At 39.1% G+C, this 22,332-nt stretch overlaps 1 protein-coding gene across 1 annotated transcript in view; it reads right to left on the minus strand.

The window, feature by feature from the left end:
• NID1 (nidogen 1) overlaps window positions 1-8,701 on the minus strand; it is a 52,086-nt gene extending 43,385 nt beyond the window's left edge. Inside the window, exons 1-3 of the mRNA XM_015622519.2 lie at window positions 8,480-8,701; window positions 1,844-2,143; window positions 520-749 (exon numbers count right to left, since the gene is read on the minus strand). Of these exons, the coding sequence (XP_015478005.1) occupies window positions 520-749; window positions 1,844-2,143; window positions 8,480-8,686 (737 nt within the window). The 5' untranslated portion in view covers window positions 8,687-8,701. The remainder of the gene's footprint in view (window positions 1-519; window positions 750-1,843; window positions 2,144-8,479) is intronic.
• Between the last annotated feature and the right edge of the window lie 13,631 nt (window positions 8,702-22,332).

Raw genomic sequence — 22,332 nt, forward strand, 5'->3', positions numbered from 1 at the left:
AATTATCTTATCTATGTTACATACTTGCCTACAGGTACAGTATATTCAGCTGTAGAACACCCCTGACAGTTTGGGTAACATTTTTTTTCTCCTCACCCAGAGCTCTGTTTCCAGCTTTCTTGACTCCAAAGCGGTGGGAACAGAAGATTTTAGGGCCAGAAAGATCTTGCTACCACTTACAAAAACTTTCTAATTCATACCTTTTCCTGCTTGTTTACTCCTTCTTTCAAAAAAACAACCTGCCTAGGGTAGATTATGAGGAGTTGAAGTCTAAGAGGTACTATTTATAGAAGAACAATGTATACAGGAGTTCCCACCAGTGACAATGAGAATATGGACTTTTAACAAATTACACCAAATTACACCAAAGGGCAGGGATATTTATCAGAGCCAGATCTTGTGATTTGTCATGCAATGGCTAACAGGATCATATTAGTTCTCACAAATTAATACTACAGTTAAGAAAACCATGGAGTTCTGATGTTATGTTGAAGAGTTTAAACAAAGAAAAAAGCGTACTTGTACAGGTTTCTAATGCTGTCTTCATCATTAGCAATGACATTGTAGGATCCTGGCTTTTCCCAAAAGTAGTAGTTTGTAGAGGCTTGACTAAAGCCAACCATAGCAGGAATATTTTCATCACCATTCTTGGAGTACGTACTATAGAACTGCAAGCTATCTTCTGGATAAAGGAAAATAGCATAGGAACTGGAATCAGAAGAGGCTAAGACAGCCTGGAATGTGTTTCTCTGTGGAAAAAAAAAATTAATACACATTTACTCATGTGAAAATAGTCAAGAAAGACAGAGTAATTTTTTTTTTCATTTTAAACACAAAATTAAAATCAGATTTCTCATTAAAAAGAAAACATTATCAAAAGTAAATTAAATCTGTAGGAAATAGTCAGATAAGCTGCCCAAAGCATAATAATTTTAGATTCTGTACTGCTATAGGATGCTATTTCATTTCCTTAAAATAACAGAAGTGATGTGCTAGACTAAATAAAAAATTCTGTAAACAGAATGTTTAAAGTAAAGTTCAAGTTTCATGTTGCTCAAGTCTTTTCCCACAGGAACACTCCTGCCTACTGTAGGAACCACTGGGACAGCACCTCAGACATCATGTTCATTGCTACCAGGGTGCAGAATTGTTACTGTACACACAATGCTTGTGCCAAGCTCAGCAAAAGAGATTAGTTGTTGACATAAAAAGATGTGCTAAGTAACAGTAATGTTCTCATCAGCTTTGATAATTATGCTGTACAAACTTACATATCCTTGCAGGATAATACATGAATGGTTTAAAATGGGGAAAATTATTTGTGAATAATAATAAAAATAACCTCTGTTTCTTAATCTAATACTAGCTATAAAACATGAGCTTTTTCTGAATGCAATATCATCTGTTCAAAATGAGCTTAAGATTCTGCTAGTCCATATAGTTATCTGATTTTACATAGCTTGATGTCAAAATTACTTAAGAGTCTGCTGAAAAATGCAAGCCAGCAAGATTACATTGCACAGAGGGAGTTCAGGATATTCTAGTTCAGTTATTCTCACAACACGTTTAACATTCAAAGTAAGAGTCATTAGGAAACACAACAAAATCAGCTATGTAGTTTCAAGCATTATCTTTCAAATTAATAAAACATTATTAAAATAAATTTCAAAAATTCTGGGAACTCCGAGGTTTGCTACAGCCTTTTCAAAGATAATATACATTCTTAGGTCTGCACAATTCATTTAAACACAAAAAACTTCAAGCCTTCAAAGCAAAAGGTTACAGTGTTATACTATAGCTGAGCATGTGTCCAACATGACTTAAAGCTCTGATTAACGTTCACCTTTTCTTCCAAAGCGTGATCTTCTCCTGGTTCCTGAAAAGGAGCCACAAGCTTCCAGGTAACAATAACAACACTGCTGGGATCAAAAGCAGTCTCAGGAAAACCTCTTTTGATATAGTCTGATGCAAGTTGCAAGACATCTGAGGATGAATCTTCTCTGTAATACACATTTCCATGTCCATCTGTTGTGTCCAGGTCGGCCATAAAAGGAGCAATAGCCCCAAAACTTACTGGGAATTGACCAAGGTATTTTTCTTCACTTGAGGGCTCATTCACTGCAATAATCCCATTAGTGGTAACCTAATAAAAAGATGAAAATTATAACACAAATACTATTCATACAACTATCTCCCACACGTGTGTCCAGAACAATATTTTAATTTTAATTCCAAAAGAAATTTAATCCAACATCAGTTTTGTATTTAAAAAGTAACTGTGGGTTTTTTAAGCTTTTGGTTTTTTATCCCGAGTTAGAAGTCCTGAAATTTTGGTTGCCCAAAATCAGAGGTCAGCTTTACAGACAGAACAACCTTTTTTCCCTGGATAAAGATTTTAGCTATTTGAATTTCAGACACCTATTGTCTCTTCTCACAAGGATGTACATAACCACCAATGCTTCAGAAGATGATAGAATTTCTGAGCAAAGAGCTAATTCACACATAGAAGACAACCCAAAAAAAACTGCTCCATGCTTATATATTGTAATAGCCTGGGTAAAAGCCTTTTGGGAAGACATAGAGATTTCTCTTTGCCTGGCCAGGACTGCTTTAGTTTTCACTTCACTACAACCACCCTCCTAGGAACTTCTCTGCTACTGTACAAGGCTAGCAACAACAAGCTACTGCTCACTCTTAACATGCTCAGCACTGAGCACACTGCACAGCTCTTATACCAGAGGTCATGGAGTCTAGGAGATAGAATTTCCACAGCAGATATAGGCCACCCTATAAATTCCTTTACAGTTGAGTGCCCTGACACAGTCTGATAGGAAAACGGGTCTAATACTTGAAGCAGAGGTATGGGGGTGGGGAAGGAATTTACATACATAATTAAAACTCTTGGTCTGCAAATGCGTAGATAGTGGCTCAGGAAGATTCAACCCACCAGTGAGATGAAGAGTCACAGTCAGCGACCTCTGACTGAAACAGAGATAAATACATACATACAGGTAGGTGCTAGGCACGTCCAAGTGTGACAGCCAAACTTCACTGGCAGACCAGAGCTGGCTCTCATACACAAAAGCAGTGAGCAAGACTACAGGTGTGAGGCCTTGAGGCAGTGCCAAAGTGCTCATACACAGCTTTTTGTGCCAGGACCTTCCACCAGCTGTGTCTAGCACTGACTCAGCCACATACAAATCCACCTCCAAGTCTTGGACTGCCTGATAACAGGACACATTTGACTACCTGAGGCAGCCAGGCACTCACTCTAGAGCTGCTGCCACATACACAGGGGACTCAAAAGGGGACAGAGGTCCCAGAACTGTCACATAAGCTATGAAATTAAAACTGCAATCTCCCACAGATTTATCTCACTCACAGGGATTCTTGTGAGTCCAAGAAGAATAAACAGTTGCTGGATCTTTTTACACAGTCAAGATACTGTCAGCATGATAAAATCTTTGCAAATGCCTAGAAATGGGCCAGAATGGCCACTGACTCAGACTGCAAAGCCACCTAGCCCAGTGGCCTGTCCCCAGCTGTACCTGCTAGCTTAGAGATTCAGCAAAACAAGAGGACATGCACATACTTCTCCAGTGAGCCTCCAACTGCACCCGCCACAAGGGATTCCCTGTTTGACTTTTTTATCCTCAGTGGATCTCTTTCACATATCTATTGAGTCTTCCCTTAACACGTATAAACTTGATGCATCCACAAAATCCCTTAAAAAGGAACTCCACAAATTTGTAACCCATATTCTCAGGTCTCTCCTACTTTTGTTTGCTTTCAGTTTGGCTTCCAACTTCATTTGACCACCCTAATTTTTATATTGGGACATATAAAAATTCTACCCAGTCTCTCCCACTATGCAATTTCTCCTCCAGCCTACCCTGTCTAAGAGCTGTTCTCTGTCTTTGATCACTCTTATTGTCTCCCCATATTTCTTCACCTTTTTCCACTCTATAAATTTGCAAACAAGGAGGCCAGTGGGAGGACACACATATTCTTCACAGAGAAATTATGGTCTGTGCAAGCCCATTAAGGATGCTGCCTACACCTTGGCAACATCTTTAAAATCTGGACCACCACCGCTGCTACATACAGTAAATCAGAAAAAAAATGTAGTATGAGAACTCATGATACAAATCACTCCTCCATACACAAAAAACACCTATACTTAAACTCTTCTTTGGCTATCCAGAGGGTCAGAGCATGTCCCCTGCCACAGGCCAGTAGTCAGTCAGCTTGGTGTATAACTGGACAATGCCTATCACAAACCATTAGCTAAACTTAGAAAATAGTTCCCACAGTATATCAGAATTTGTTTTAAAAGTGGCTTTACATATGCTGATTGATTTTCTGCAGATGTATATTTCATTAGTAGCTAGAGTGTAAAATACTAAGAAAGTTAATAATGTAAAGTTATCATGTAAAAAATAGGTGAGTTGGCTTTATGCATGAACACTATATCTAAGGTATATAAGCGGTAAATAATCTGTGCATACATTTTGGGAAAGCAGATCATGTTACAAAGGAGAAGAAGCTGAATATTGTGATAATTTTTACACTACTCATTCATGACTTGACAGTGGCCACAGATCCCAGGGTGAACTATGAATCTGAAGAATAAAGAACTGAAAAGACAGCATGGGTTACCTCAGTACACACCCTACAACTGCAGTCAGAGAGGTAAGAGAAATCTAGTCCAGAAAAGTTCCCTGAACTCCTACAACATCTATACACTAGAAAATGCTTCATAATCCTGCAAAGCAAAGCTAAAACATGACCTGAAAATTAAAACCCCCTAATTATACTGTACCACTGGAAGACAGGATGGAGAATTGAGGACATTACAGTCTGTTTGCTAAGACCTTTTAGCAAAGAGATGCACTCCCTCTTTAAATTAATAAATAAAGTGCAAGTTAAAAGTTTTCCTCTTCTTTCTGCCTTCTTACATTTTTGTACACAGACAACCCTACTCTCAACTAAATCCTCTTGTGAGAGATGACAGGTGTTTGAAGTATTGCAAACAAATTCCATGCCCTTCATCAGATTTGGTGTGCATAGATTTTGCAGCTTCATGATCCCCCATTTATGGCAGAGATAAAAATAGCATTAAGAGAAAATACAATCAGGACTAGTTAATAATGCAGAATAAAGCAGAAGCCAGAATAAATGGCCCTCTTCTTTTCATCTCTTAGTGACATGCATCTAGCTATTTCTTTCATATTTATTAAAAACTTTAATGTAAGAAGTAATTTTATTAAAGAGATTCAAACCCCATTTTTTAAAGGAAGTTTTTAAGTAGAACAGTTCAGTTTTAAATGTTCAGGGAACATTTCTGTAACCCAGAAAAACATTTGCAAGCCATCATATGAAAATAAATAAACAAGCTGTTTGTTTCAATCTTAAGGCAAAAAAAGAAACTCACCAATGATGAAAAAAATGTTTTTAGCTTTCAAATTTAACAATACATTTATAATGTCTAAGACAGTGAATACTCCTTTAACTTCACCCTACTTCTTTCAAGGTCACAAACATAGGTTTAAGTGTGAATCCCAAAATAAAGAGAAGTAGTTTGGAGTAAGTACTGGATTTCATCAAAGCATCATTCCCTGTCCAAAGGGAAAGGGGGGAAATGAGGCCTCAGGTGGGCGTTGTCTAAAGACCAGCTTTACAGTACATCTTTCCTTTTAGGGTATAACACTATTTAAATTGACAGGAACTAACACAGATGTATTTTTAGCATGTTAAACTTCTGGATTACACACATAGTTAACATATATTTGTGGTTTGTAGCAGAAGCAATAGCACACATACACAATTCTACGTCCACCTTGAAAACCAAATGAGAAGAGGAATGCAAAGTAAGGAAGTGCTTCTATTAAAAGAAAAATGGTATCTCTGTGTGTACAACAAAAAATTAAAGTTTATAACAAACAAGGTACTTGTTTCCTGTTCAATGATTAGGCATTTTACACGCTTGAATATTTCTGCATAAAAAAAGTTTAGAAGATTTGAATTTATTTTTACAATGAAGTGACAGTTAACTTAAAGCAGCAAAGCTTTTCAAATCAAGCTATTAATTTAAGAAGTCAATAAAAGTAAGGATTAAAAAAATTGAACAAAGCTTGCATTAGAGGATTCTGAGTTCTTTCCTAAAAGGAGGTAATGCCTAATCCTTCCATTTTTCCATCCCAGAGAGTTTTAGTGTAAACTGAAAAAGCCTCAATGAAAGTATGCTATTAAAACAAATAGAGTAGTATGGGTTAGTGATAGAGTTCAATGCTATAAATGTTACGTACAGAAGCACCATACTGAAGATTACAATATGTAAAAGTCTGTTTCTGCTTATATGAATTAAAAGTGCTCTCTTCTGTCTATGAGAAAAGGTTTTGTTGCCAGGGATTTTATGACAAGTTGGTACTAAACAAACACTTCACAGGATGCCTTGCCTTTCTATTCACATATACAGCTAGCTTAAACAACTCAGCTTCTCAACTGTCAAAAAATATAGAAAGAGAACCCACACAAAATTGCTACTTAAAATTATGTGCACTAAATGTTAATTATATTAGCTTGAAAATATTTACTACCAACTAGCAATACCTTGGCAACTCCAGCCAAACAAGACAGTAGAGCTTCATAAGTACTCATCGCAAATATACAATAAAAATGTGTAATGTGAAAATGCATTTAAAACTGCTCAGCACATTTACTTGACAGGTATACTTCTCTCCTTACCCCCATGAAGTTTGTACTGTGCTTCTGTTCTGCAATACTTGTGCCAGATTCAGTTCAAGAAAAAGCCTCTGCATAGTGTGCAGACTGCAGACTGATACTGAAATGCCATTCATTATAACTGCCCATTCTTAATACTGAGTAATGCTGGCAGAGCCCTGGAAGTGATTTGGAAATACACTCTACATGGGTATTCTTTCAAGCAAAAACTAATTAGAACTGTTCCTGTTAGAAGGTCGGGCAAGTAACAAGATCAACAAACTAAAGAAACCTAGACTGGTTAATCAATTTACTGCTCTTTGAAAACTCTGTCCCGTCTCTGTCGCTTACCTGACATGCTGCTAGTTATCTTTGCTTCTCAGTGGCTGAATATATAGCCCACTATCTTTCAAGAATATGTTTGTGCTTTTAAACGTGTATTTTTTTTTTACTTGGGTTGACTAATCAGTGACCAAATTAGAGTACAGAAGGCAAGACAATGAACTAAGGGTCAAACTGAAGTCTGAACTCCACTTAATACTTCATCTCAGTCAGCTTCAGTGAACAACATCCATTTTCCACATAAGCATAATCCAAATCCCCCAAAGTTTTAGATTTCAGATATGATTCTAGTATTTATCTAAGTGGTGCCAGTATGGACAATGAAAAGGAATGTAACTTAAGTGCCAGCACTAATATAACTCATGTAGCACAAGCAAGTTCAGTGCTTCAGAGAATACCCATGAAACAAACTTGTGCATGGGAACTACATCAAATTTTGAATGACTGCAATCACATAGAGCTCTAGTGTCCCAAGTGTCTCCATGTAGGTTAATCAACTGAGTTGCATCTTGGATCCGTGATACTAAACCACACTGTTTTATCTGGACAGGGAGGTGAGATTTAGTTTACCAGATTAATACACTAAACACATTGTGCCTTGCCTACCAAAACCTTTCTAAATATGTTACTCAGCATGTTGAATTGCTAGCCTAGATGGGGCCTCAGAGGAAAAGAGGCAACGAAAAAGTTGCTTTTGAGTAGCTCTGCTCCAGACAATCTGTTTTCAATCCCACCTTCAAACACTGAACACCCTCCATCAGCTATAAACATGCACACACCACTCTGGGACACAGATCCAGGTGTGAGACACGCACACAAGGCTGAGATGTGCTTGCAGCTCAAAGCATGTGATTACTATGGATATGTACTTGATCTGCCCAAGAGACTCTTAAAGCAATGAACACCTGAGAGTGCGCGAGACATTAAGGAACAGAAAGCTCCCTTAGCTTTCTAAGGGTGCTTAGAGGTGCCAGTCTTGGACATGTTAGGCTGCTGATTAGACTCTTCCTTTCAGTTTTTTGATTCTGGCATGCTGAAACACACAAATCAGGCCACAATGAGGATGTTTCTGAGCTGAACACACTCTGTATGAGTGCAGAAAACGCCTGGGGATGACATTCACTCTGGTTAATCGATTGCATTTTCTTTACTATTTGTTTCATTGTCTTCCAGCGGAGGCTGTGCACCTCGAAGAGTCTGCCCCGAGCACTGTGTGAGAAGGGAGTTAATACGGCCCCCATACCTGACTGAACACGATTGGAGCAATTAAGCTCTTCGGACCGACCTCTGACTCCGGCACTCACGGAACCCACACTGAACCCACAAGCATCACCGCGCACCCACCCAAAGCTCCCCGAGGAGTCCCCAGGAGCGGTTCCGAGCCGCCGGCAGCCAAAGGGGGGCCCACACTCACATAGAGGGAGCGGACGGCCGCGCCGTAGAAGTGCAGCGCCGTGCTCAGCTCCAGCGCCGCCGAATGCACGTCGTCCCCGGGCTCCAGCGCGGCATCGCCGCGGTCCTCGCCGTGTGGCAGCAGCTCCAGCAGCTCTGCGGGCAGCGCCAGGGCCAGCAGCGCCAGGGCCAGCAGCGCCCAGCGCGGACAGCTCGGCGGGGCGCGCATCCCTGCGGCTCCCGGCGCCAGCGGCAGCGCCGTCCCGCCGCTATAAGCGCGGGCAGCGGGGCCGTGGGGAGCGGGGGGGCCGCGGCCAATGGCTGCGAGGGGCGGGCGGAACAGCGGCCCCGGGACCCCCGCGGCCGCTCCCACAGCCCGGGCGGGATCAGCCGAGAGGTCGCTCCCGGCCCGCGGGAGAGCAGCGGAGACGGCGCAGCCCGCGGGGACCGACCCTCGGGAGCGCTCGGGGGAAAGCTCAGCCGCTTTCGGGATCAGGGTCGCTTGTGGGGCTCGAAAGTCAGGAAGCGAAGTCGGTGCGGGGTCGTAGGTGACCGGCAGATGCTTTCAAAGCACCACTGCTCTCAGCCAGGGCCAGTGGGGTCTCTGCCTTGGTTTGGGAAATGTGTACTCAAAGTGACCCCAGCAGCTGCAGTACCTCCCAACAGCCAGCTCAGAGAGACCAAATACCAAAATCAACATGAAACAAAAATATGAATCCCCATGCTGTCTTCTGAAATAATTTTGATACCAGGTGCTCATGGTCGGGGGAAATTAATAAATACGTTGGAATGCGTTTCATAAATGAACATCATCCAGGTCAGAATTGCATTTGGTTGTAAAATAAAACGAAAATATATATAAAATAAATCTGCAAACAAAAAATTACTGATGATATGACATACAGAGACAATAAATACGGTATATATAAATATATTGCTTCTGACTATGTCTTTTTGTTTTATAGCATTATCCTGCTCCCCTGGAACACTCGGAAGCAACTGGAGAATGAGAGAATGACTGTATTTCATATATTTTTCCTAAAACTCCCAAGTGAGGACAGCAGTATTTAAGGATTAAATCTTAGCCAGTAAAGTATATGCTGTTATACATCCACAGAAGGTTTACAGCAGATAATCATTTGGCAAATTGCAAGAGCACAAGACATTCCCAGAATGGTGAAACACACCTAATCACCATTATCACTACCAGCTACTTATTATTGGGTTCTGTATGTCAGTGAAAATAGTCACTGAGACAAAGTAGAGTGAAGGTCTGGGAGGAAGAGGAGTCTGCTCTCCTTGAGTTCTCACTGTACTTTCACCTGCAACTTCCCTCCGTATTTTCAGAGCCTCTAAGACAGTAACTGGTGGATGCAAGAAATCTGTGGCTTTATATAAATCCAGGAATATGTGGCTAACCATTGCAGCAAGAGCAGCCTTTTGGCTGGTTCACCACCATATCTGAGCCCACAAAGACGATTCCATCTCCAGCCAAGGTACTTTTCTCTTCATTTGGCAGATCAGTACTTAACCAGAAGCCAACTGTAACTTCTTACCCACATTCAATGTGTGCACTGGCATACCATCAGCTGCCTGCACCACAAAATCATCTTCCTATTACAAACCTGCCTCCCCCCAGCAAAAGCCCATTTCCAAATTTGCAGAACCTAAAGGTTCTGTGCTTGTGCAAAACTCCATAGCAAGTTAACCTCCATGGTAACACCAGAACCTTATGCACACATTCACAAGAGCATCACTTCTGTTAGGCTTAATGTTTTCCCCAGTCACATTTACTACTACAGTAAGAAAGGAAGACATAAGAAAAACAAGAAGAAAACTCTGAGGGGCTAACATTTCCCTGTCAGATTCATATGATTTCCTAGTATTACATCCAGAATTTGAAGGACAAGGACCACTGGGAAGCTAAAAAATTTAGTGTAGTAAATTTGAAATAGGTTTGAAGGCTAAAGAGTTAAATATCTTCCTCTGCATGTATAAAACATGGGGTAATAGCCATGTTAGGGTAAACCCTTTGTCCATTAGTCAGAATATTGAGATTGTTTAGTCTATGCTTAACCTTAAGAGGATTGCATTGTTTCTGTTTTAGTTACAAGCTTATCTTCTGTACAGCTCCTGCTATGAGGAGTATTAAGGATTGTTAGTTGTAAGACAAGAAAATAAGTTCCCTGCTGTCCTTTCTAGCATCTTCAATAAGGACCTAAAAAGGGTGTGGAAAAGCATGTTTACTTACGTTGTAATAGGGAGATATTAATTGCTAACTTGAACCAGAACAGAAAATGCAAAAGACTTCAGCAAGATTTAAGAAGGTATTTAAGTGCAAACTGGAATGTCACAATTGAGAAATACCTTCCAGAAGGTCTTTCATAGCTGGTAAATACCAAGAACTCCACATTTTCATTGGATAATAAATCAGATATGGCAGCAGTTTACAGAGCAACAGTATTCCCTGAGCAGCCACTGAGAACCTGTACAACAAATGAGCTGGGTTTATTTTGTTACAAGAAAGAGAAATTTTCTAAAGGTATATAATGACACTGCTTTTCCTGAGATGCCTTGTGAGATCAGAGGTGTCACAGAAAATTCACCACTGGAGAGAATTCAGACTGAAACAAAACAAAACAAAACAAAACAAAAAAATATCAGGGGCGAAAAGGAAATTATATACAAGAAATTGCTAAAGAACTGAACATGTGTACTTGATTAAATGATAATGAGGAGATTTGATTAAGATCATGCTTCAAAGATATGGAGCAACTCAAATATCTGAAGAGTTGTCCTAAACAGATGGAGGAATTAAATGGGTGAGTTTGAGGATTACAGGTAACTAGGATATTGAAATAACTAAAATAAATAACTAAAGAAATAATGTATCAGCAAATGCTTTCTTACCATGGGGTCTACTTTCATATCAATCACAGATTAGGCAAATTGGAAACAGAATGATAGAAATATTTGAGAAGATTTCTACAACACTAGGTTGATCAGATCACTAAATAATAGACTTTAAGAAATAGTTCTGCATTTAACAATGAATTGAGACAGTCCAACAGATTTGACTTGAGTTTCTATGTTCATACAGTGCAAAAATAGCTCACAGATATACACACACACATATTTGAAGATTTCACTGCCTAAATGTGAGAAGATTTAGAAAAGAGGGTGCAGATATGGAGAAACCTGACGTTCTCAAACCCCTCCCCAGGTTTCATTAACAAAGGAAACAGAGCTAGTGTTCCCTTTGCTGGCATGACTGGAGTAAGAAAGTAATGCCCTGGGCCTCCCATGATGATGTTCTGCTCTCCAGTGACAACAAAGCATTTTAGCAGATGGACCAAAGGACAGAGTAATCATGTGGTAATAAACTGGAGAAAATGGAGTATTTGGGATACTGGCAGGAAAGAATAGTGCTGAGGTCTGCTGAGAAGGAACATTTTTTAGAGAGACAAGGTCATGGGAATCAGAGAGTCACAAGCAAAGGCAAGGCTCACAGGAAGATCATGGAGTGCACATCCTAAATTTAAATTACTCCATTTTAGAACTTAATGTTCATTTTTCACTAGAGTGGAACATGATGAGATTCCTTCTGTAACTCTACATGAGCCAGGGAGGGTACATAACTCTGGAGCATCTTCAAAAAAAGGTGTATTTTGCAGCAGAACTCTACCGAAAGAAAGTAATTCTGAGGGACTCTTAGATGCTTTTGAGAAGAGTTTCACATCAATGGCGATATTCTATCTTGGCCTCTGCATTAGGGCAGAGTATAGAAGATTGTAGAATTCCTTCTTTTTCTCTCACACAGAGCTATTGCAGGGCAACAAAAAGGCAGCAATATTGCAGGACAATCTCATTGGAAACTCATATCCTGTTCTGGAGAGCAGCTGGGCAAGAAGGGGGATGTGTTAACACTTGGCCAATCACCTGGTCCGTACAGGAGAGATAGGCTGTTGTGATATAATCGTACACAAGCAGCAGCAGATTCCTGCCCTGGAGCAGGGCAATGAGCATGGAATAAACTAGTTCTTAGAGCCTTCCTAGGTATGGTGCTGGGAGATATTTTGTATTTCTGGGATTGTCTTAATTTCTATCTCTCATTATTAGAGCTGGTAACAATATTAATAGGGGACAGGAAAAAAAAACTCAAAGAGGAAGATATACTTGTACAGAATCATGAACACTTTCTTTCATCCCAATTTAAAATTTAGGAAAAAATAAGATGGAAAATGGAACAGAAAAGTATCAGCATTGTAAAATGGCTAGACAAAAAAAAAGTAGTCTTACAATCCTCCCATCTGACATGTAACCATATGAAAAATATTACTTTTTTTAAAAATACGTATATTTTCAAAATATCCTTCTTACATCCTAATGTTTGATCTCTTTCAAAAACAGATTCTCTACTCCAGTAAGAATTCTAGAACTTCTCTGTAGTAAGAGAGAGTTGTAACCGGGCCAGAGGATATATAATTAGTCTCCTATTTAAATATTCAGCTCAGTACTAACTACTGCATCTACTCCAAGTCTTACTGTTTTGTTATTATCTGAAAGTTTTTGCTTTGTGCCATAAAAGTCTCCAAACAGACAATAAAGATTAATACAGATTTTTAAAAAACACAGTGAAGACAGGAAGACAAAATGTATGCTCATTTTCTCACACACACAAAAACCAGTTACAATATGAAGGAACATTGTTTTTTAAACAATGGGAATGGGATGCGGAAAACCAGTTTGAATGGGACAGGAAGACAGCTATGGAAAAGGTATCATTCACTACCTATCTTCTCCAAGACTAAAGAAATAATTACTCTGGCCCACTGATAATTGTGCCAGATTTCAGACATAATGTTTAAAATGTTGGACATAATGAATGCAGCTGGCTGTAACACACCAAATATTTTAATGCTGAAAGAAGATTTTTTTGCTCTTTTTTTAAACTGTGTAAAAACTGTGAACTTTACCCTGCCTTGAAACAGTTTGGATTCAAAAAGACCCAGGAGTAATTCCATGAATTACAGCTATTTATTCTTTCTGACCCAAGGACTTATATTGCTGTTCACTTAACTTGGAATCTGCAGACAACAATACAAGCAATGGCCCACTCCCTTATTCCCAAACAGAGTTTAGTGTTCTAGACTATACACTATAGTTTTGTCACAGAGCAGCAATAAAACATGGGGATCGGCACTAAAGTGACTCAGCACAGAAACAATTACATTGCCCCTGGGAAAAAAAGAGGCATGATTTGCAAACCCTGGGATTGATGCAATAACTTATTCATTGGAGAAGTGACAGGGTGAGAGCAAGAAATGTCTGTTCTACAAGAGAGTACAAGAGTCCAAAATACTAACCCCAGAGCCCACTGGAGTGTCCTCCCTGCAAAGCATTTAGCCCTCAATCTCTTGCTGTAGCTCTAAACTACATATTTTTTCATTCTTCCCTCTCTTTCCCACTCCTCTTCCGTGTGTCAGAAATAAAATGAACCATTACCAAGACCAGCAGTGGTTTAGTTAAAGCACAGAACTAAGGGTGTGTCACATACCAAAGCCTGGGACATGAGGGTATGTGCAGGTATTTGAAGTTGCAAAGCCTTTAAGCTAGCTCTGGAAGATGAGAAAGGGCAAGAACAAAGTCTGCTCATGGCTTGCGTCTGCCTTTTGAGCCTGGTCCTTGGAGCAAGCTGCTGCCAGACCACTCTGCGTTTTGTCGTGGAAAGAGCCTTTTGGAGTAGGCAGGAGATCAGCTAACACTTGGGCAGCTCGGATATTCAGGGATTCAGTGCATGAGGGAGACCCTTGGCTGTCTCTCACTTAGGAATAAACACACACCTGTGTACCTGAAGTCAGAGGCAGGTTTCTAAGCTTATCGGGGGGAGAGACAGCAAGACAATAGTCTTAAGCTTAAAAAGCTACACTAGTAAATGAAAGCTTACCAAAGCCTTTCCAGGTAATTACTGGCTCTTGCTCTGCCATCACTACTGGACCTCTAAGAAAATGACCTCGCTTGTCCTGTCTTCTCTCCCTTGAGCTCTCTGAACCCACTGTTGACATCTTCCTCCTTTACCTTTTCCCCATAAGGGCCTTTAGCATTGTACTGGTTATCTGCATCCTAGTTTCCTTCTTTATCTTTTTTCTTAAGACTAGTCTTTTTATTAACCTTTTGGGATCTTAGGGCTGACCCCCTTTATGGCTCATTGACCAGTTCTCATTCCTTGAGTTCTTTCTCAGAGAAACTCATGCCTGTTTCCCTTTAATTGTAAATCTTTTATGATTTCCTCAAACTTCCTGCGTGAAAAACATTTGAATGTTTTCCAGCAGCAAAGATCTTTCAAAGTTACACAGTTGCAAAATTCTCCCAGCATGGGTAATTTGTATTTATAAGTAGCAGCCGCTAAACTTCAGGAAAAAACTTAGGAAAGAAAAGGTATCTGAAACCAAACAATGTCTGGGCCTTAATTCTCTATTTTTCCTTGAAATGTATCATTGTTATTTATTGATTTTATGTATTTAGCATATTTGTCCTTTAAAATGCTCATCCTATCCAGCAACACATCTTTAGAGTCATTTAATACAATATGAAAATGACATTTAGACACCCTTATTCAACCTGTGTCACAGCTTGTATAGTCTCAAAAATATTGGAGATTGAATTGTTGAAAACAAATAATTTAGGGGTTGGGGGGAAGTGTCCTACATTGGACCCAAGTTTTAACAAAATTTTTGATTTTTTTTTTTTGATTTTTTTTTGATTTTTTTTTTTTTGTGGACCTTAACCTTTTCTTCATCTGAGGAGGAAGACTAACTTCTGAAGAGTGAGACACAGCATCTGAACAAAAAAGGATATTGTATTCTTTCTGAGGGAACTCTGCTGTCCTTTGCTTCTTCCACTTAGTAAATAAAATTCAGTTATTTAAGTACTCATAACAGGACTTTATCTTATCCAAAATGTAATTTTTTTTGTGGCTTATTCCCTACAACAGTGCTAAAACATAAAGCAAATTTTCACAGAGCAATCGCTGCACAATAGTCTCAAAAAATCATGATGCAATAGTTTCAGCAGCACTTTCCATTTGTCAGATTTCCACTCCTTGAAATTTCAAAACCTTTTCTGATGATTTAAGAAACATTTATTGTTATTCCACTTCACAAAGAGAAAAATTAAAGGTACCAAAAGAAATACAGTTTGTCCACCTGGCAAATCAGAAGACACATAGGAAACTCAGTTAAGATTTCCTAGCAACCAGAAGCAGCTTTCTGAAGTGGAGCAGATCATGTTTCTTCCTAAGAAAATTCAATTTCAGCTAATTACCCTCCCTATGGGTGTGCAGAATGTGAAGCCGTATAGTTATTCCTAAAGCTCACAAGTCTCAGGAGAAGCACACCAACTTGAGATCCTCTGTGGGCTACCACATGGCAAAAATTAATGAAAAAAAATCCCAAAGAAAAATTAGGAGTAAAGTTTTTTAGTGTGAGTATGTAACAAAGGATTCTGTTGCTGGCTGCCAAATTTAGCCCCATTGGGGAGGATATGACTGACAAATTACAGCTTAGTAAGCAGGGAAAGATGCAAACACTTATGCAACTATTTTCATACTGTGTGGTGGAGGAATTATCTGCAAACTGTTTCTGTTCTCTGTAAATTGTGCCATTACTTTGAAAACAGGATGTATGCTTCAGAGTAAAGTAAAACAAACAAATTGACTTAATACAACAACATAAAACCACCCCTGCCAATGAAGTATTGTTCAAACAACCCTCTTATTTAAGGACAGTAAAATACAAAGGTAGGATAATTAGAGAGGAAATTCTGCTTGGTATGACTCTTGCCTGGAATAAAACCTTACCTTTAAAGTTTCCAGAGCATCTTGTCCATTTTACATGGCAAACTATCATGTTTCATGCATCTAAGTGTTCTCCAAAACTTGGGAACATTTCTACCTGAGTATTTGCAACTTTGGGGCTTATATTCAGCAGCATTTATGTTACATGTACAGAAGAACTTACAAGTACATTATCCTTATTATTTCCTTGACACTAATGGTAATAATTTTTCTAGTTTCTAAGATCTCTGAACATTCCCTACAGTGTACTACAGTTTTCAGACTGACTTAAACAGAAATCCCCCCCAGACTGCTCAGCCTTGTCTGAGGTCAGGACATTTGTCATTTCTGAATAGCCTATCTTCTCTGAACATGCTTTTCCCCTCTTGGTACCAGACATAAATATTTGTTGCATGTGCTGCTTCAGTGGAGTAACAACTCAGTTACTGTCCCAGTATTTGAACCAGCTGCTCTCAGCTGCTCCTGCTGTGGCAGAGCCAGATCCAGGACTAAGAAGAAGAAGAAGCCTGTTGGACTTCCACAGGCCTCAGTAATCTCACTCCATACTTTCAGGGTGTCTTTTTTTCAATTAAGAAGGAGCAACCAAGGAGAAGAAAACCTAGATTTCAGAAAAGAGTCTGATGAGAGAAGCATGGTGGGAAAGCAAAAGAGAATTTGAATCCTTTATGTCAGCGGATACAAATATCATGACCAATTTGTTTGTGCAAATTGCCCTGATGATTTCAAGAAGGGGGCTGGTGAAGAAGAAGAGCACAGCTTGGGCTATTCAGTCCTGCAGGCAAAGAAACAAGAGGTGGACTGCTGCATAACCATGTGTGCACTCCCAGTCACACTGAATGAAAGCCAGGGTCTGCTGATCCTGCTGGTCTTGGTGTTCTGGAGGATAAAATGAATCTCCTCTTTGATCAAAGATCTCTCTTACCTCCAGCAGTGCTCAGCTGAGTGAATTCTCTAAATGAGTATCTGCTGGTTTTAAATAAAAGACAAATGCTGCCACTCAGTAATAAGGAAGGATGCTTGAAAAAATGAAACAAATAGGTAGGCCTGTCTCACTAAGCACAAGAAGGGCATTGGTACTGGTACAAGGAGCAAAAACTGTGAAGTTAGTTCCAACCAAAAAGAGAACAGCACACAAGAGATACTAAGAGGATTAAACACTGCGTTTATAAGTTATCCCTTGTTAAGCTTGACTCCTGATTCCTATGTCTAGTAGTTTATTTCTGTCTTCAGATTCTATTCAGTGAGTGTTAAAGATTTCTTGGGGTTGCAGGCAACTTTGGGACAGTTGGCAAACTGCAGCTATAGCAAAGCAGAAGTTGAGGGCTCCAGCAGCTTTTTCCCTGGCAGAGGTCTCTTACCTGTGAAGCCAACCAGTAAAGATTCAAGCATATGTTATTCAACATGAATGGCATACAGAACAGGATGCTTTGATTACTGCAGACTTTGCAGCCTCTAAAAGGTGACTTCTCAAAGCTGGCATCAGGATTGCTTGTGAACAGCCAAGAATCTACAATATCACAGGGGAAGCGAAAACTCACCACAAAGGATGCACTATCCAGCCAAAACCTGGAGGAAACTGAGTGGAAATCTCATTGAGGCCTTCAACATCTTCATGAGGGAAAGTGGAGGGTCAGCGACCAACCTCTTCACTCTGGTGGTCAGTGACAGCACCCAAGGGAACAGGATGAAGCTGAGTCAGGGAGGGTTTAGGTTACATATCAGGGAAAACCTTTTCACCCAGAGGGTGTTTTGGGCACGGAACAGTCTCCCCAGGGAAGTGGTCACAGCACCAAGAAGCATTTGGACTCAGCTCTCAGGCACACGATGTGATTATTGGGATTTCCTGTGCAGGGCCAGGTGTTGGACTTGATGATCCTGATGGGTCCCTTTCAAGTCAGCAAGTTCTATGACTCTATGCTAAAGGATTTAAACCTCTTTTGTGCAGCTCCACTAAGATATTTCAGAATAGAAACAGGCAAACTTAACCCCGTCATGACAGACTGAGTGCATTGGCTGTGTCTGCCAGTGTGTCAAGACTTAGACTTTGAAAGTGAGACAAACCACAGACTCTTACCACTCAGCTTTTTGGAGCACTTTGCTGCAGGCTCCTTCTAAAAGGAAGCTGTTCCCCTCACGCTCCCAGCCTCCTGTGGTTGGAGACGGTGCTCACTATCAATCTTTATTAACCATTTCACAGATTTTCGAGTCTGTGGCCGGTGGGAGCTCGCACAGGCCGTGCTGGGAAGGGAGCCACAGGACCCCACGCTGGCACACAGTACTCCTAGCACAATGATGCCCTCGGGTTTGTTTTGGCTTTTTTCCATCGTGCTTTTTTCCATGGGTGCAGAACAGTAACACCAGCACCCTCCGCTGGTCCCTGCCATGAAGACACCCGCAGGGAAGGGGCTGATAGGAACTGCTGCTAGACCTGTTGAATCTAGAGAAACACATCTTTTTACCAGACGTATTAATAAGTCATGCCCTCTATAAGCGGCCCCCAGCTGCCTCCAGTCACTACACACACGCGATGTTAAAGAAAGGGCAGGGTCTTTAAAGCTTATGCACAGAAAGAGCACTTAATTTTAGTGTTAATTACAAGATTCATAAACAATGTTATAATATATGAAAATATATATTCCCCAGACTAATCTTAATTGGAACTTCAGTAAAATTACCAATCTTATTTTGGAGCTTGTAATTAAAAGTTAAACTCATTAAATTTTATTTGTTTTATTTAAATTATTATGAATTATTGCCCTGTATTTACTTCCAAGATTTCTGGATACAGGATGTGTACAAAATTCAATAAAACAAAAAAAGGCACAGCCTAAGTCAGTGTACCTGAGGAAGCCCTGGTATCTGTGTGCACGGTACTTTGCAAAAAAATGTGTTTTAGAAGTAGTGACTGATGACATATTCAACATATTTTAATGTGTTTTCTTTTTCTTAGAGTATCACCTGTAGTGATCACCTTAGTGATTTAAAAACTTCAATTCTGTGTAGTTACAGAAACTCTTTACTTATATTGAGCTGTCCGATAATAAAACCATATTTTCCATGTTGAAAATAATGGTCTACCTAAATCAGTTCATAATCTGGGGACACAATTATTTGGGGGGTGGGAGGGATATTTTTTTTTCTGTTTAGCATATGTGCATTCATGAAGTGTAGCAGTGATTCCAAGAGCTGGCTGATTGGGATATTTGATCCTGATTACTTTTACCAGTTATGTAACCAAAACCACCTACACTGAAATTGGGAAAGGTAATTAATATTTCCTTACTGGAACTACATGGATTTGGATATTTATATGGAATTAGAATGGATAGACAGCATTTGAAATACCCTCTCCAAGTTCATGTGAGTATCTAGACACTGCATACGTCTGCAGTGACTAGAGTAATTCTTATCACAAATTCTTGGATACCCTAACCATGTTTAAGAATTCTCATTGGATTAGATCTTCAGCCAGTATATCATAGAAACGTGAGTGAGATCAGTATATAAAGTGACTTCAGCAAAGAGACATCTTTTCCAAGAGAGAAATATGTCCCTAAGCAGGGGGGATAAAAATCAACATTTTGTGTCTGCCCAAAAAGACAAGTGGTGGCACTGTTAGTAAAGTTACTTACTCCAATTCTGGTAATGCTCAAATTTCTTTCTAACAGTTTGGCAGCATGTGGGTTCCTAGGAGTTTCAAAATGCACTGATTTAGTATTAGCAAGGCAAATTTTTTAAAAATCCTTATAAAACTGCTTTAATGTAAAAAATGTTAAAAATGTAAATGTAAAACGTAGAAAATGTTAAAAACTAAGTTGACACTAAAAGCAAAGAATATATAATGGAAGCTAACACAGTCTGCTAAGTTTATATGAGTGAAATCCCCCTGAAAGGATAGAATTTGTTACTACTGAGTGTTCAGGATTTTCAACTGCTTCACATATATAGCCACCTATCTCAAAATTTGATAGAAACATTTATATCTCCTCAGTAATCTCGGTGTTTTATGGTGAATTTAAAATGTCTGCTAATTTTCCAGGGTCTCTTCTCTCTTTCTCTTGCAGGAGAAAGCACAGAAATATATCTCAAAATAGATCTCTTTCCTTCTAACATTAAATTAATTTTTGATATACTATAAGGCTTTCATAAAGAGGATACCTGTGCAAAATAACTAGCTTCATGTTTCTTTTTATTTTTTTTGATAGAAATAATTTTTTTTACAAAGTTCTGTAAACTTAACAAATAAAAATAACTTAGATTTGGTCTGTTTTCTGAAAAGACTACTTGGAAGATTGATTTTTTTGTTACTCACTTATAGAGCTCTGTGGGGGAAACTGACCATGCATCCTCCCTACTGTCTTCTGAATACCAAATCACACTCTTTTTTTAATGTAAACATTCTCTGACATTACTATTTTGCTTCCCTTAACTAAAAATTATGGATAAAAATAATAAAATAAGTAGGCTGTTAGAACAGATTTGATAAATTGTAACCAAATTATAATCAAAGCTGCCTGCTGATATAAAGAGGCACAGCCTACCTTTGAAGATACAGTCCTGGAAATAAACTCCTCTCTTCCTTCCTTCTTTCCTTTCTTCCTCCCTTCCTTCCTTTGGACACACAGCAATGTGCAATAAATGGCCAAGTGTCACATGCCTTATAGGACTACAGTTTTATACCTGTGGTTCTCAAAAACCCCAGTACTTAGCAGGATTTATGCTGGGGCAAGCAGTCCCGAGAAGAACTGCCAACTACTTAAAATCACTTCTGATTTTAGCTGTCATCGATGTTGTTGGCTGAGGCCTCTTTAGTACATCTCTTGAATGTAAACCTATAAATCAGGTTATGCAAATCTGAAGACATTTCATACCAATTAATACGATTCAAATTCAGGTGCTTCTTTCATCAAGGTAGTTTGAAATTCTGTATATTTTTTTTCTATTCATTAAAGTGTCTGTACCACCTTTCCCCAGCTGAGACTGTCATTACTTCTTAAAAAAATATGGGGAAAAAAATTGTGAAAACCAGCCCAAAACCCAGGAGTTTCTGATGAAACATTCTCTGCAATGACATAGTTAAGATGAAGCAAATACAGCTGCATACAGGAACACACCTCTCAAAACATTTTAATAGCAAAAATGATTGAAGTAATTTTACTGCAATGTTGTCCATTCTATAAAAGGATTGGAAACCTGCCATTTTATTATACTGGATTTTTCTCCAAAATAAACTACAGTCAGCACAGCTGGAGGTGACAGAAGTATGTCCAGGCTAAATACTTACTCACTGTGCTCCATCCCAGCTGTTAAATCTTTCTATTCCTTTTCCTTTCACAGCATGTACCACTGGACAGTTTCTAACCTCTCCTCTCTCCAGAGTTTCTCAGCTCTCCCTGTACTTAGAAAGAGCTGATATGAGTCAATGCAAACCCGATTTTACCAAACCTCAGCTCAAATGTATGTTAAACCTTACAACCAGCCATATCACTTTTTAACAACTCTTGATTCCTCCTAAAACGTTTGTTGTGTTACCATTTTGTCCTCCTAAGTAAGGATCCAGGAGGAAAAACTTTCACTGAAGGTTAAACTACAAAGCACTTACAATGGTGTCCAAAGAAACTTGCAGCAACAACCTTAATTCCATCATGTCCTAACATTTGAATAGTTAATATCTTGTTACTCCATGCTTAGACATTATAAATTATTACCTAATTATAATTCAAATTATAATTAGCAATATAGTAAGGATTATATTAAGATAGTGATATAATGTGGTTTTCTTATATAATTATGATTTATTATAAATTAATATCATTATTAAGAAATTATAATTGTAGTTACACTGGTTTTGGCTGGGATAGAGTAAATTTTCTTCTTAGCTGATACAGTCCTGTGTTTTGGATTTAGTATAATGCTGATTAGTTGCTCACTGGGGTTAAGCCACAGTAGTGACTAAGATGCTTATTTAATATAATACACTTACATAGATGGTTTCATGAAAAGAAATTGAAAAGACAGAG

This window comes from Parus major, chromosome 3 (assembly GCF_001522545.3).
Source record: "Parus major isolate Abel chromosome 3, Parus_major1.1, whole genome shotgun sequence".
Lineage (NCBI taxonomy): Eukaryota > Metazoa > Chordata > Aves > Passeriformes > Paridae > Parus > Parus major.